A 15,906-nucleotide genomic window follows, 5' to 3' on the forward strand; every position below is an offset into this window, starting at 1 on the left:
AGGATAGTTTTGCTGAATATTGATATATTCACTGACTTTTTTTGTTTTTTTTTTTTAAGAATTTTGAATGTCATTGCATTGCCTTTTGGTCTCCACTGTTTCAGATAAGAAGTCAGCCATTCATAATACTGTTGTCCTGAGATCTCTCTATTAAAGTCCTGCATTGACTATTGTGACTATGGTCACTCTATTCTCACCAACTGGAACTGCAACTTCAGGCGAGCAGAGCAACTAACTTTACTTGCAGAAATGCCAATTAACAATAATGTTACTTCTGAAATAGTCTGGTGAAACGTGGATTTTCACATTTTACTCCAAATAAAGCTAGCACCCTCCAGCAACAAAGCTCTCACTTTTCATGACTAGCCTTACCCTGCAAAATTACATTGACTGAGCCATCCCAGGAATGAAAGCCACAAATGCCCTCTGTTCTTATATACAGTTCTAGCAGATTTTTGTGAAGCAACTTTCCTCAATTTGTTGTTTGCCTTTAGTCAATTTCCAGAACCCTGAAATGGGTGTTTACAAGAATTAAGTTGACTTTTATAGTTGTTTTTTGAGAAAAGGATTTGCCAACCTCTCCACTCTACCATAAGCACTGGTTGTCTGATTTGAACTGCTATTATTTTATCCACTTATGAATATACTCATATCCTTAATTTTCTTTGAATCAATAGGAAATAACTGTTGGCCAAAATCATTCCTTTGAACTGTTGCTGCTGCTAAGTCACTTCAGTTGTGTCTGACTCTGTGAGACCCCATAGATGGCAGCCTACCAGGCTCCCCTGTCCCTGGGATTCTCCAGGCAAGAACACTGGAATGGGTTGCCATTTCCTTTTCCAATGCATGAAAGTGAAAATGAAAGTGAAGTCGCTCAGTTGTGTCTGACTCTTAGCAACTCCACATACTGCAGCCCACCAGGCTCCTCCGTCCATGGGATTTTCCAGGCAAGAGTACTGGAATGGGGTGCCATTGCTTTCTCCATCGTAACTATATAAAGGCTTTAAAGATTTGGAAACTCCCAGACAATCTGCTTGTCATAACACCCACCATACTCAACAGCAAACTATCTGTTTAATTATCCTTAACCCTCACTAAACTGTAAGCTCTGTTACAATAGGGAGTATGTGTCTTTTGTTAATGAGCTATATGCCTAGCACAATCTGATGTATTAAGAGGTGCTTAGACTTAAAATATTTGTTAAATAAACAAGTAAATTTCCCCTACCCTGTTGAGGTAATAGGGAAGAGCCGAGGCAATGTAAAAAGCATTTTAACTACAATTCCATGCTTAAATAATTAGTCACTGGGGGTCTTCTTTGTTTATAGGAAAACAAAATGCTTTGTTCTCAAAATAAGTGATCTTTAGTTTTTTAGAACTTTATTCCATGAGCCCTCAGTTGGTATTTGAAAGTACTTAGCCCATAGTTGGGGCTTCCCTGGTGGCTCAGATGGTGAACAGTCTGCCTGCAATGCAGGAGACCTGGGTTCAATCCTTTGGTTGGGAGGGTCCAGACCCGGGTTTGATCCTTGGGTGGGGAAGATCCCCTAGAGAAGGGAATGGCTACCCACTCCAGTGTTCTTGCCTAGAAAATTCCATGGGCAGAGGAGCCTGGTGGGCTACAATCCACGGGATCGCAAAGAGTTGGACACGACTGAGCGACTAGCGCGTTTACTTTTCACAGCCTGTAGTTACAGTTTTAGGAAGACAGTGTAACAGCATGTAAAAACTAGGATGGGGAATTTTGATTTGCCTTTGTCAATGGCTGCCTGACAAATAAGTGACTGAATGTTATTCTCTCTGGGCCTTCATTTTCTCATTTAAAAATGGGTTGCAAACATGACCAAATAGAAGTATCACTCATCAATATTGTTCCACTGTTAGAATCCCCAGAGTTGAGAGGTGATAACCTATACTATTAAAAGCTCCAGTGGTAAGATTTTTGTAGTCAGCTAGACTGGTAAATGGATGGCCTTTGAGAATTGCTGAACTAGATGCTCTCAAAGGCCCCTTTCAGTCCTGAACTTATTTGCTTCCATTCCTCTCAACACAAGTGAAACTCTCTTTGGGTTATACACCTGCATCACCCCAGACCTCTGAGTGAAAAGGTAAGTCTTTGAAGATGTAGTTTATTCAGGCCAAAGCAAAGACAGTCTCTGACTTGTTTCTGTGTAGTTACTCAAAATGTTGGTGCATATGAAACAGGAATTGGGGAAAGGAAACTTACACCTCCTTTGGCTGACGGACAATTGATACAGGAGGAGAACTGCTAATTGTCTAATAATGGAGGCTGGTAGGGTATTTTGCTCATTTCATTCTTTCTGAACCTGCAAGTGAGCAGCTGCTACTGTCTCTTGCATTTCACAACTTTTAGAAAAGCAGCCCTTCCCAGCATGAGCTTATTTCAAAATAAATTGAATAAGGCTTCACATGTAAAAAGGCTGTTCTGGGTACTGTGAATAGGACTCTTCTCAACCAACTCCACAGACTGTTTTCCTGGGAATAGAATAAAGTAAACTTTGAGGAAAGGGTGGCAAATAGCTGCCCAGACCATGAAAATGTTCCTGCTCAAACACAGGCATTTCATCTCTTTTGGTCTGTGAGAAATAAAGGCCCACCTAGGTCCCTAAGAAGGAAGTTGAGAACCCTGTGATGATCTGAAGAGGCTGGTGCTCTCTGTTTCTAGAGGAGTGCTTCCGCTAGACGCCAAAACCCAGTATTCTCCCTTTCATGGGGAAAGCTTAAGTGCATGGAAGAATGACTACTCCCAAAGCACCAGAGATGTGCTCTGATCTGCAAGAGAACCACAGCCTGCGCCTTCCTCACAGATCCCAGTGAACTTACTGCTTGCTCTGATAGATAACAATGCTAGGTAGCAATTCAATTTAGAAATTGAAAAAAATAATTTTCACATATCAATTTATAATACTAAGTCTGTGATTCTCAGTCTTCTTACAATGATGTCACTTTGTTTGACAGAAACGTCTGACAGTAGCAGACATTTTAACTAAATTATAATATGTTCCTCTGCAGAAATGCAATGTATCCACTGAAAATAGAGCAGAACAAGACAAATGTTTGTAACTTTAAGTAACAAAGATAAGATTCCAGATAGCATGGCAAATATTACTAACATGTAAAAATAAACACAGGAGAACTATTTGAAGGAAACATAGAATAATAATAATTGCATTAGAATGGTGTGATTAATAGCTGATTTTTTTCAAACTTTCAGATAATTTTTAAAAACTAAAATATCACGGTGATTAATGAAGAATAAATGCTGTTGAATGAAGATCATCCATTGATCTAAGCAGCCACCTACACTTCCCTGTTTTCCTCTTCCCCATAAAATCCTTTAGTCATAGTGACAAAGGAAGGGACATGAGTTCATATAGGGAAAAAGAGTGATGGTGTGAGTGATTGGTGGTGTGAGTCGATTGCAGGCTTAGAGTGAGCCTGCAATCCCAAGCTTAGGTGATTTAGGGATGCTGGACTATGGTCTAGCATCTGTAAACCTAGACTATGGTACTGAGTATAAGAGCGTCTGTTTCAAACAATATTGACAAACTGTATTGACAAGGAGGAACTCCGATAAATGAATGCTGAAAGTGTTACTCCACCTGCTCCCTCCATCTTACACTTAAGTGGTCATCTATACCTGTTCTATTTGAATCCAAACGTGGCTCTTCACTCTAATCCAATCCCCACTGCCTTGAATATTCCACTGCCACTAACTATCTGCTTTAAAACCTTTTCAGCTATTCCCTATATTCCACAGAAGCCACCTTCTAACATGCTTCAGCTATACCTAGCACAATAATTTTTGATGTATGTTAAATAACAATAAATATTTGTTGAATGAAAAAGCATTCCTTTATCAGTAACTATGTGAGTGACAGAATGAATCTATGAACTGCCAGTAATCGTTTTCCAGAATAGTAGAATAAGGACCTCCGAAAATCTGCTCCTCCATGAAAAGAATGTAACTATTGGGGGGAAAAAAAAACTCTCACTGTCAAACTTTATCAGAGCTCCATAAATAAAGTCTTGCAACAATCTGAGGAGTGTTTATTTAAGAAATATGGCTGGACCTTTACCAGAACAGCAAGTTATGTGGGTTTTTAATTTTAATCTTATCCACCTCCCCCTAGCTTTGCAATAGTCTTGAAAACAGCTATGGAAAACTGGAAACCAGCAGCCCAAAAGCTGCTAGAAGCAGCATGATGGGTTTGGAACTCCTTAAATACCCTGCTAACTGGAGGGCTGTCACTATTTGATATTTGTCACTATCACTCCCTAGATAGCTCTAGGTTGTACCTGCCTTCTAAGGCAGAGAATGAGTATCTATCTCTTTCTCCACTGAAAATGGTAGGTAGGTATTTCACTTATTAATTAATCCAGGCCCATGGAAATCCCAGGGTCTAATCTTTGGGGTCCAGGCCGTAGTAATCCTATAAAACTTAATGCAAAACAAAGTAGCATTTCCAGCGTGGGTTATCAGAACCAACTGAGAATAATTTTAAAGCAAAAGTAAGCAAAGCAAAACAAACAAACAAGCAAAAATCAAGCTGATACACAAGAGAATGTGAATTGACAAACACATTACCTTAGAAAAAAGCACGACTGACAACTGCCTCTGGGGAGCCTCCCCGCTCTCTCCTTTTTCTGTACGCTCAGCTGCAAGAGAATTTGCTGGAAAATGGACTGAAATCCATAACACTTACTTTGCACGGTAGCAGCAAATGCAGACATATCGGTCAACATAAAATGAAAACAGGTGTGACCCTTCCCTCACCTTCCACCTGACCTGAGTGGCTGCTTTCTCTTCTCTTCCCTTTCTTCCTGCTCTTTGCTCCTCATTTCCTTTTAAAGTTTTCATCGTCTCTGTTTCTGACTCTTCTCTTTTGTCACCTTGGAGTCATTTTCTCCTCCCTCCGTTTGACTTGGAAATAAAAAAGCACATGCAAAGCCTTTGCAAAGTGTGCTGTGTGTTCCTATTGAAAAACATTTATTTGATTTGTGGCTACATCTGATCTAGGTTGCTTCCAGATGCAAAGTAGAGGTACAGCCCACCCTCCAAGCCAACCCAGGATATAGCAGTTAAAAATATTGCTGGATGAGAGTTTCTGCCTGAAAAATCTGGTTCTCTTTATTTTTTTGCCACTTAATATTAAGTAATTCTGATGGATGTTCTGAACCTATTTCTTTGACTCTGTCACAGATTCAAAGACTGATTCCCCAGGTATCTCCATACTCTTTGGGCTGCATGTTCTGGACTCTGGAATTTTTTTTTTTCCCCTATGCTGACTTTTAAGCACTTTTAGCACTGACTACCCTTTTGGTCTTGGATATAACGTTACTTGTAACCTTTAAAACCAGCATTTTCCCCTCCTTTGTTTCCAAAATTCCAAATGGAATCGAGAAGACTATAATATAATGGAAAAAAACATTTGGACTCCAGTCAAAAGACATAGAAGTTGAATACTATATTTCTGGTTATCAATCTTTGACACTGGACAAGTCACTTACTTTGACTCTTGGATTCTTGGTCTCCAAAGTGGTACCCATAATAAATACCAGATTCCTCATTTAGGGGGGACCACCTAGTTTCTGATTTCATGCCAAAAAACTTCCTTTCTCCCACACTACACATTGTTCCTCCTCAGATTACTAATCTGAATGGCCATATTCCAAGTTTAGGCTACATTTATGCCGGTTTGGGGTCACTGGTGGCAAATGTTTCTCTGATGCTTTCCTTCTGCTCCTGTTGTCTCCATACTTCATAACAGGAGACCTGTAGCCTGGTTGTTCCAAGGACAAGCAGCATCAGCACTGAGAGCTTGCAAGAAAATAAGAACCTTGGGTTATACCCCGAGCTATTAGCCTGCATTTTAGCAAGACTCCCAGGTAATCACAGGCACGTCACAGCCTGAGAAGCACCGCTGTAGACCACGCACGTCCCCCATGCTGGTCTTGCTCCAGCCTGCTGTTTCTCTCCCACAGCTATGCTGCCTTTAGCTTGAATGGTGTCGCAGATGGAGGGGCATAGTGTTATCAATACCATGCTTTGCAAGTTAGCTCAGATATTTCTGTCGATAAAGTTTGAAGAGAAGCTTACAGTGGTGAAGTTACCTTTTCCTAAAGGAAATGTGAACTAACATACGTTGAAGAAAACCATAGAAAGGAATCACAGTCAGGTACTACTAGTAGCAGAGTTCATGAGGGTGGTTGGAGACAAATCCCAGAGGGCAGAGAGGGCTTGCCTTTTTAATGAGCTTGCGAGTGATGGATGCCTCTCCAGAGGATCCTCTACTTCTAAAAGGGAAAAAGGATAATTGAACTTATAGATCGTTCTCTCCACTTTACAGAAATGTGTGTGAGCTCTGAAGGAGAGAAGCTCTATTAAAGTTCCCGGTGAGTTGGGCTAGATCAGAGTGAGTGGGGTTATAGATTTTTGACTTGCACTTCTTATTAATATTCATTAGATTTGGGTATTATCGAATCAATGGTGGTTTATTTCAAAAATTTCTGGATCTTTTACCTGTACTTTCATGTTGTTTAACTATTATCTTAAGATCTTTTTGTCTTTTTCTATTCTCTTCCTCTACAGATTTCTCCTTGTCTTTATACTAAGTTGTCATAATGGGTTACTCAAAGAACATTTTTCTAAAGCAAAAAAGTAAGCAAAGCAAAACAAACAAGAAAATCAAGTTAACACAGAAGAGAATGTGAACTGACAAGCATGTTACTTTGGAAAAAAGCGTGATTGGAAACAAACAGTAAACATATATATGGTGGCTACTGAATTAAATGCAAATCTCATGTAAAATGGAAGTTTGCAAACAGACCAGTGATAGACACAGGGTAGAGAAGGGTACTGATCACAAAGAGCTGTGAGAGAATTTAGGGGGCAAGTGGTGATTGCAGCCATGAAATTAAAAGATGCTTACTCCTTGGAAGGAAAGTTATGACTAATCTAGACTGCATATTTAAGAGCAGAGACATGACTCTGCCAACAAAGGTCCGTCTAGTCAAGGCTATGGTTTTTCCAGTGGTCATGTATGGATGTGAGGGTTGGACTGTGAAGAAAGCTGAGCGCCGAAGAATTGATGCTTTTGAACTGTGGTGTTGGAGAAGACTCTTGAGAGTCCCTTGGACTGCAAGGAGCTCAGCCCTGGGATTTCTTTGGAAGGAATGATGCTAAAGCTGAAACTCCAATACTTTGGCCACCTCATGTAAAGAGTTGACTCATTAGAAAAGACTCTGATGCTGGGAGAGATTGGGGGCAGGAGGAGAAGGGGACGACAGAGGATGAGATGGCTGGATGGCATCACTGACTCGATGGACATGAGTCTGAGTGAACTCCGGGAGTTGGTGATGGACAGGAAGGCCTGGTGTGCTGCGATTCATGGGGTCACAAAGAGTCGGACATGACTGAGATACTGAACTGAACTGAACTGAATGAACAGTCCTGTATCTTGACTATGATAGTCGTTACTGGAATATGTGCAGTTATCAAAATTTATAGAACTGTATACTTTAAAAGGGTAAGTATGTAAATTATATACTTCCCTCACAATAAGAATGTGGGGGAAGTTACAATCTGAAAACAAATTTAAAAATTAAAATAATGACAGCGTGTCGCATAGGACGTGGGTGGGCGTGGTTGTATATGTTCTTACCTGCGAGGGGCAGCTGTATTGGTTAAGAACATGGCCTGAGAGCCAGAGGACCTGAGTTCACCCTGGAACTTTATAACCCTGGAAGTTATAAAATTCTCTGTTGTCTCAGTTTCCTAACCTGTCAGCTGAGCCAGCATCTACCTCATGGGGGTTACTGTTAGGAATAAACAACAACAAAGATAATGACAAAACAGGAATGGGAACTGAAAATTTAAGGCTTCGCAATGGGAGAAAGTCTCTAATGTTTTCTTTTTCCTCACCTCACGCTTGGTGGGGTCATCCTTGTCTCTGCTGAAAAATAGTCTTCATCACAAAACCCCCACACGTAAGTCTACCCAGCCTGCCATATCAGGCAGCCACTGCTGAGGAAATGCTCTGGAATAAACCTCAGAGAGAGAATAAATCACCTCTCATGCCACGCTCCCTCCAGGTGAGGACTGAGGTCATTGCAAAAGGCATAACAAATAGTCAACATAATGTACCAAACTAATAGATTCTATAAGGAAAACTAAATGGAAAATTTTTCTTGAGCGCTAGGCACCTCTGGCTGAAGAGACAGTGGAGCCTGTGTTATTATAGATGTAGTTGAATCAATAATACTTTTTCATTCATTTCTTTTTCATTTCACAAAAAAGCCTCTTTTAACCAAAGAGGTAAGGAGATATTATCGAGGGCAATTTTTCATGCTCACCATGGATTATATTCCGAGATACCTCATTTTTCTAAAGAGCCTCATTTCTGGTTTTTCCTTTGTTTCAGAGATGTATTCAATTCTCTTCCAGCAGCATGAATTCATCTGGAAAGCTATGACAATCAATTAAGTAAATGAGAAAATAGAATGCTTGTAATTATGATAATCGAGCTATATGAAACCCATGCTCTTAGGCCTACTACCCACACATCTTTAAGCAATATATTAATTAAGCTTTGGATAATTGTTACAATTAGGATCAAGCTTTTATCAGTTTTAAAAATCACTTTGAGAAAAATGAAATATTTTAAAAATACATGCAGCTGTCGGTTTTTAATGCAATTCATTATTACGACTCCATTGTCATTTCCCTGGCTGCATGGAGACAATTCCAGGATGCTTTTCTGATGTGACTTTTCATTGACAAGTGGAGGAATTTCATATGTTGCACCTTTTTCAGATGTTTTTCTCTTTCTCTAAGCCAGAGGTTGGCAAACTTTTCCTGTAAAGAGCCAGATAATAAATATTTTAAGCTTTGCAAACCAAGAGGCAAAGTTGAAGATACAGGAAAGTACTTATATAACAAGCAACACATTTTTTCCAGTTTGTGTATTGATGGTTTGAAAACATAATAAAATAATGATTGAGTATATTTTTAATTTTTTTTGTAATACACATCTACTAATGAGAAAAGTGGAAATCTTCCTGTTGAGATATTTTGCTTAGTTGGGGTTCAATGTTAGTTTCTCCTATTGATGAGTCATTGCAAATGTTTACTGTGAATCCATTCTTAGCCAGCTGTGGTTCACAGAGTGTAGCTTGCCAATCTCTACTCCCGATCAATGTTCTCAACTATAGAGTGCAAGAGAATCACCTAAAGGGCTTATTAAAACATAATGCTGAGACACAAGCCCGCTTTTCTGGGGGAGCCCAAGAACTGGCATTTCTAACAAATCGTTATTTGTCACTGATGCTCCCAGTCTGAGTCCATACTTTCAGAGCACTGCTCTTGATGTTGGTCCTTGTAACAAGTCACATTGGTTCCACATGTATTTACTAACATACGGTATTTGTTTTTCTGACTTCACTCTGTGTGACAGATGCTAGGTCTGTCTACATCACCACACATGATCCAATTTCATTCCTTTTTATGGCTGAATAATAGTTCACTGTATATATGTGCCACTCTTTGCAGGGCAGAACAGAGATGCAAATGTGGGGACATGGGGACACAGAGTGGGAAGAGGAGGGTGGGATGGATTGAGAGAGTAGCACGGACATATGTATAAATATATGTTACCATGTGTAAAACAGATAGCTGATGAGAAGCTCCTGTACAGCACAGGAAGCAGCTTGGTGCTCTGTGATGACCTGGAGGGGTGGGGGGGAGGTTCAAGAGGAAAGGGATATATGTACACATATAGCTGATTTACTTTGTTGTACAGCAGAAACGAACACAGCACTGTAAAGCAATTATACTCCAATTATAAAATTTTTTAAAAGTCACATTGAATACAAGTCTTATTTCATGTTTTTATGTTCTACTCACATTCCAACTCACCTGATAGACTTTCCCTTTTGAGCTATTAGTCTCTTGCTTGCAAAGTCAGGTATCAGCAATCAGCACCTACTTGTTAGCTGCAAAGAATGCCTGACTGATATTTGTCCAGTCTCATCAAACTTTTAAGAGTATGCAATATTCCAAAGGATACATGTGTGTGAAATGTAAGGATGACACTTTAGCCTTGGATTTGACATGTCCTGATTCACTGCACATTATCAACATAATGCTCTTTGGATTTGAATTTGTTGGCATGTTTAACCATTACATTTAACAGAGACTTATGTAAAGTTGCCAAAGGGCAAGGAAGATAGTAGTTTCCTAAATCCTGGAGTAGTCCATAGCCTACTAAACCAAGTCATCTCTGAGTTGACTATCAAGTTGCTATGGGCTCTTGTGCACAAGCTCCAAGTGATTTGAACTGTCACTGATATTGAGGTTGTGAGGAAGGTTAACGAGACAACAGGACATCAGCTAATCCCAATAATCACATCTCGCCAAAGAGATTCTTTCAGAAAAGAAGCCAAGTGGAAAGTCTGTTCTGCTTCTGTTTATTTGTCCCCATGGTTTAAAAAATCAGCTTTATGGAGCCATAATCTTCCTCATGACAGATGGGCTTATACATTAGCATCGTGCTTTCAATCAACACTTTACATTTCATAAGGAAGGTGAAGAAACTGAATGTAAAGACATTTTCAGCATCTATTTTTCAGTTTTATAACACTGATACAAAAAATAGTATTCTGATTAGCAGCTTGATTGGCAACCCATGTAACCCTAAGTTGTACTACAAAACTGGAGAGTGCACTTTTACAGACAATTACATTTGGTGAAACAGTATGTACAATTTTGACAAATAAATACATAAATACAATCATTCATATATAACGACATACCTAAATGTCAATTATCATCAACAAGCGTTTCTAGTAAATTGCTTCTTTCACTCACAAGTTACTTTGTTGCTTATAAAAACTATCTTCACCTTTACAGAAGAAATTACATAATCAATTCCCCCCTAAACCCACATATTAGGAAAGGTAGAAAATGAATCCCAGATGTTTTATGGAAATATTTCAGTCTTTTAATAGAAGAGATTTGATTGAAAAACTCCTTCCTTAGCTTCTCTGTAAAGAGTTTCTTTTCCCCATGTCATGTCACACAAAGGGGTTTTGTTCTTCTGAATTTATTTCAAATTGAAAACGATCTTCATTTTTTGATTTTGGTTTTTAAAAATACAATAATATATATTGAAACTGACATTTGCTCCAATATAAGAAGACACAAAGCCACACAAACTAGCCACCAAAGACAGATCCCCCCCCCAAAAAAATTTTTAATGAAAATTTAAGAGTATAGACATGAAGTATTGATATCTTTTGTTATCTGATGCATAATGAACAAAACAAGTTGGGGGACAGTGAGAAGGTTTTCCTAAAATTGTCTGAATTGACTTCTGGTAAAATGCTGTCTGAAACACTATTTTATGTCAAAGAAATAATAATAAGTTTAAAAATGGCTTAACAAATCACTGATTTGTTAACTAATACTAATTTGGCCAGTGTCATAAAATTAGCAAAAGTAGAAAATTAGAGCTTTTTCCTGATCACTTGATTTAAACATTTTTGGAACATTCAAAAAACAAAGGGCAACCATGCTTTAGGCTATTGAAACTGGACAAATGACCTTGCCTCACCAAGTTCCATGCAGAAGGAAATGTACATAGCAAGCAGATTCTAGCAATACATACAGCTGGGAAGAAGGAAAAAATGCCTTTAAAAATATATACATATGGTTTTTGATGAATATTTACATGTTTGTCACATGGGTACTACTTAGCATAAAAAAGTTAGGAAATAGTTCTTTAAGACATGATTCTCGATTTTTGCTCCTTTTCAAGACTAGGGCTCTATTCATAATGTACTCACACACACTTATAAGTGACCCACAGATGTATACATGTGATGTTTATAATGTGCAGTTCCTTAACACTGAAGGTGGCTCGACTGAGCACAAGGTAAACGCAAGACGTTGGCATAAGACTGGGCCTTGATTCGACTACATGATGGACTGGCAAACTAAGTTCAGAGTTGTGAGACTTTTCCAGTGATTGGAACTCACAGCAGTTGTGACTTGGGGGTTTGAGGGTGGCTCGCCTTGTGCTGATCCATCTTTCTCCAGGCTACCTAATGTTATTATCTAATCAAACTCAGTGGTCCTGCTGACTTGAGATGAAGATGTATTAAGGGACAGGAAGGTCTGTCTCCTATTAGGTTCTCTTGGGCTGGAGATGAGAGATTCAGTGTTTTCAAGAAATAAGCCTTGATTTCCATTTGTACATTTCATCTGCTTATTTGCTATGAACTCCCAGAGGGGCTTGCAAAGGGCAGGTTTAAAAAAAAGGTATACTCTTTCAGTTGTGGTGCTTTCTTTGAACAGAAGCAAACAGAAGTTTTCTAATGAGTGCTGGAAATGTGCAATGTGTGGGTTTGCTGAGTGTCTATTCTTCTGCCAGAGGTGGACTACCTCTGCCAGGCTTCAAAGTTCTTACTGAGAACCCAGACCAAATGTTTCCTGAGATCTAACTGGATGTGATACATTTTGCAAAGCGTATGCTTCAGTGACTATAATGTACCTGCAGCCAGAGGCTCCTCCCTCAAGAAAGGCAGCTGCCTTTCCTGTCAGCACCCTGGGATATCAAGGCAATGCACTGAAGTAATAACTTATTCATTGAAACCAGAAGAAATGACAGAGAAATCGAAGCCTTCCCAAACACCTAACATATTCAAGGAAAAGTCAGTCTTAGAAGAATCAGGTGCACTAATTGTTATATTTGATCTGTATTTTGGCAGATATTATACTACAATGATGTTACTACTACTGATGACCATCATGGCAATTATGTAGTTATTTTAACATTTAGCATAATGCATGATACACTGCTTTAAAGTAGCACCTTTAAAACTAAGGATCCCCAAATATTTAGCAAATGCAATTTGCTCTCACAGCACCTGTAAGGTAGGTGTTTTTTCCAGCTGTTTTATAAATGAGTGTATGGAAGCACAGCAAAGTGAGGCTGCAGGCTTACATGATTCACATGATGGCAGCCATAGAACCTGAACTCAAGCTTCCCCACCCTTCCTTCCCATAATCCTCAATCACAGAGCTTCCAGAATACCCCTGAACAGCATTGCTGTTAGAGATACTTGAATGTATCGGATGTTAAAGAGATTGCATCTATCAACAGTAGACCTAAATCCTTCAGTAACATTGCTCCCTCCTCAAATATTTTTTCATGAGCTTTGTAAATGTATGGAAGGGGCATTTGACACCAGTGCTAAGCTCATGCTAATTATAATGCACATGTAAATTTCTATTTTTTCTCCATGTCATTTATCATCCTTCTGGCCTCCTACCGACATTTCTACACATGTGCCTGTCTGAACCAGAAACTGTAAAAGGTATTTAGTGACATTGTACGGAACGAAACAGGTGAAATTACATTTGGCAAAGTCTCCTTGGAGGCACCAGGTAATGTTTGTTCTGAAAGAGCAAAAACAAATCTCCTGTTTATTTTTTAAGAAGCATTTTATATACATTCCACCTGCTGACCAGGTTTAACCCTTGGATGAGCAAGCAGAGTTGTCTTCCAAACAGAGAGAATATTTGATGCTCAAGTATAAATTTCCATTTTACTTAACTGCAGCCTCCCTACCAGTACTAAGTTCATTTCTTGGTGGTACTGGAAATACTGTACACATTCCATGGCAATATATGTAAAAGTTCAATGTAACATCACATGCAGTATGAATCATCACATCCAGTGTGTCTCCCTGACTGTGCTGTTTCTGAATTGTTTTTGATAAAGTGTTATTTACTTTTGCAGAAAGAATATGAAGACATTACAATGAGTTCCAGTTTCCCAGAACCAGATTTTTTTTTTAATCTCAGATGCACAGTATGTAAATCCTAGCCTTCGTTAGGAAGTTGCTTTTTGAGATAAATGCAGTACCTTAGGACCTGAGAATGAAATCTGGCCTTGTAAACCCATGTATTATTTCTATGAGCATAGCTTAACATGTGGAAATTGGCGATTCAAAAAAGGAACTAGGATTGGGAAGAAAAATACTTTTTATAAACCCCTTCACCAGTTCATTTCCCTTGGTGACACCTGTAAAATACCTACACCCTAAGCCTCATCTCTTAAAAAAGAAAAGAAACACATATTTACATTGGTAAAAATCCTAACATCTGAGATGTTTCTTGCTTGACATGTCATTCCAGATTCTGTGCATTTCTTCTGGAGAGATCTGATGCACGGTGATCACTCGGCGGTACCTACACAAACTATAGGCCATTTTCCAGTGATTGAAGCCACTGTTCTGGAAAGGATGGATGCCCAGCTTTCGAAGACACAGTCCCACATACACATCCTCCAGGTGAAGCAGCCTGGTGTGGAGTGAGGTCTTGTAAATGAGCTCAGCCACATCAGCTGAAAAGATATAGCCGGTCCCCGAGCAGAAGGGCGGGTAGTTGCTGTCAGGGTACAAATCCCTGGGCATATACCACTTACTGCGGACATCTCGGATGGGCCCTCCGTTGATGACATAGCCAGTAAAATACCTTCTTCGTGGCTTGGTGGAGGGTTTTAAGAGTTTGTAAATAAGGTTGTCCATGTTGACAAAAATGTCGCTGTCTGTTTTCATGACATACTTGGCTTTCGCACAAAAAGTGGCCACCCATCTCATCCCCATCAAGGTTTTGAGGGTAAGGTTATGGTAGGAATCAATGAAGTCCTCCACGATGATGTCGTGAAAGATTTGGCTCTCTTGCTCCACCATCTGGTTGAGAACGGGATCGGCGTTCTTGCCCAGGAGGAACAGGGTGGCTATCTTGATCCCTTTGAAGTTGTTCTCGTCGCCCCAGGTCTCTCGGATCGCCTGGCGGGCATCGAACTCTTTATGGGTGGTGCTGATGAGGATGACAAGGAAAGGAATGTTTTTCTCACATTTGGTGGGCTCGTTTATCAGAAATTCAAAAGAATGGGGGTTTATAGGTCGAGTTCTTATGTTGCCAAAGGTGAAGTTTTTCCTTGCAACCGTCAGATGGCTGAATGGCTTGGAGCCCGTGTAGGAGGAAGTGGGGCGAGTTACGCTCAAGTACCAGAGAGCGCTGGCCCAGCACACCACGGTCAACACGTACAAACAGGAGACCTTCGAAGCCATTGTCCCGAGAGCACGTCTATTCCCAGTATTGAAGAGTATGCCTTCTCGGCATCAGTTTCTTTTCGTTTGGCAAAGGTTGCATAGTACTAGGAACTTTTAAAGTTCGACAGATCAGCGTGAGTGCAGGACTGTCCATGGGCCTCAGTGGCTGTCTGGCATCTCTGTATTTAGTCTACTTTCCTCCAAACCTGAAGCAAGGGTCCATGCCTCATCAATCTTCCTCTAAACTCTGCAAAATCAATAAAGTACAGTTGTCGTTCAGATTTAGTCATTTCACATCCTCAGATAAACATAATGAGCCTGTAAGAATGACCCATGCTGATTAAAATAAACATAGGCATGCATTTCCATCAGTATTGAAAACTCCCTGACACAAGCATTCTACCTTTCTTTCCTTGCTGGAAGGTGTTTATGGATATTCATACCTCCGTGGCATTAGCAAATATACTATAAACTAAAGATGAATGTGAAGGAAACAGAATATTCGTAATTGTCATAAAAGATTCCCTCTTCACAAGAGGCCTTCTTTGCAGTTAAATACTTTTTGATGATAAAGTCTTCTTCTAACCAGGGAAGTCTCACACACAGTCTCATATTTTCTCAAGTCTAAGTTATTGTTTGTTTGACTCTGATGAAGTAATCATTCTGATGAGGTTAATCTCAACATCTCCATGCTTTCTCTAGCTCCATTCTTGAAAATGGATTGCCAGTAGAAAATCTCTGCTGATAGTATCTCCCTTGCCT

General features: G+C 39.6%; 1 protein-coding gene across 7 annotated transcripts in view; it reads right to left on the minus strand.

Annotated features, from left to right (window-relative positions):
* Positions 1 to 10,472: 10,472 nt before the first annotated feature.
* Positions 10,473 to 15,906, minus strand: part of B3GALT1 (beta-1,3-galactosyltransferase 1) — a 630,044-nt gene continuing 624,610 nt past the window's right edge. For all 7 annotated transcript variants that reach the window (XM_010801942.4, XM_059878161.1, XM_010801945.4 and 4 more), the window contains one exon: positions 10,473 to 15,391. In XM_010801942.4, the coding sequence (XP_010800244.1) occupies positions 14,182 to 15,162 (981 nt within the window). In that variant the 5' untranslated portion in view covers positions 15,163 to 15,391 and the 3' untranslated portion in view covers positions 10,473 to 14,181. The remainder of the gene's footprint in view (positions 15,392 to 15,906) is intronic.

The sequence above is a fragment of the Bos taurus genome, chromosome 2 (assembly GCF_002263795.3).
Source record: "Bos taurus isolate L1 Dominette 01449 registration number 42190680 breed Hereford chromosome 2, ARS-UCD2.0, whole genome shotgun sequence".
NCBI classification, from domain to species: Eukaryota; Metazoa; Chordata; class Mammalia; order Artiodactyla; family Bovidae; genus Bos; species Bos taurus.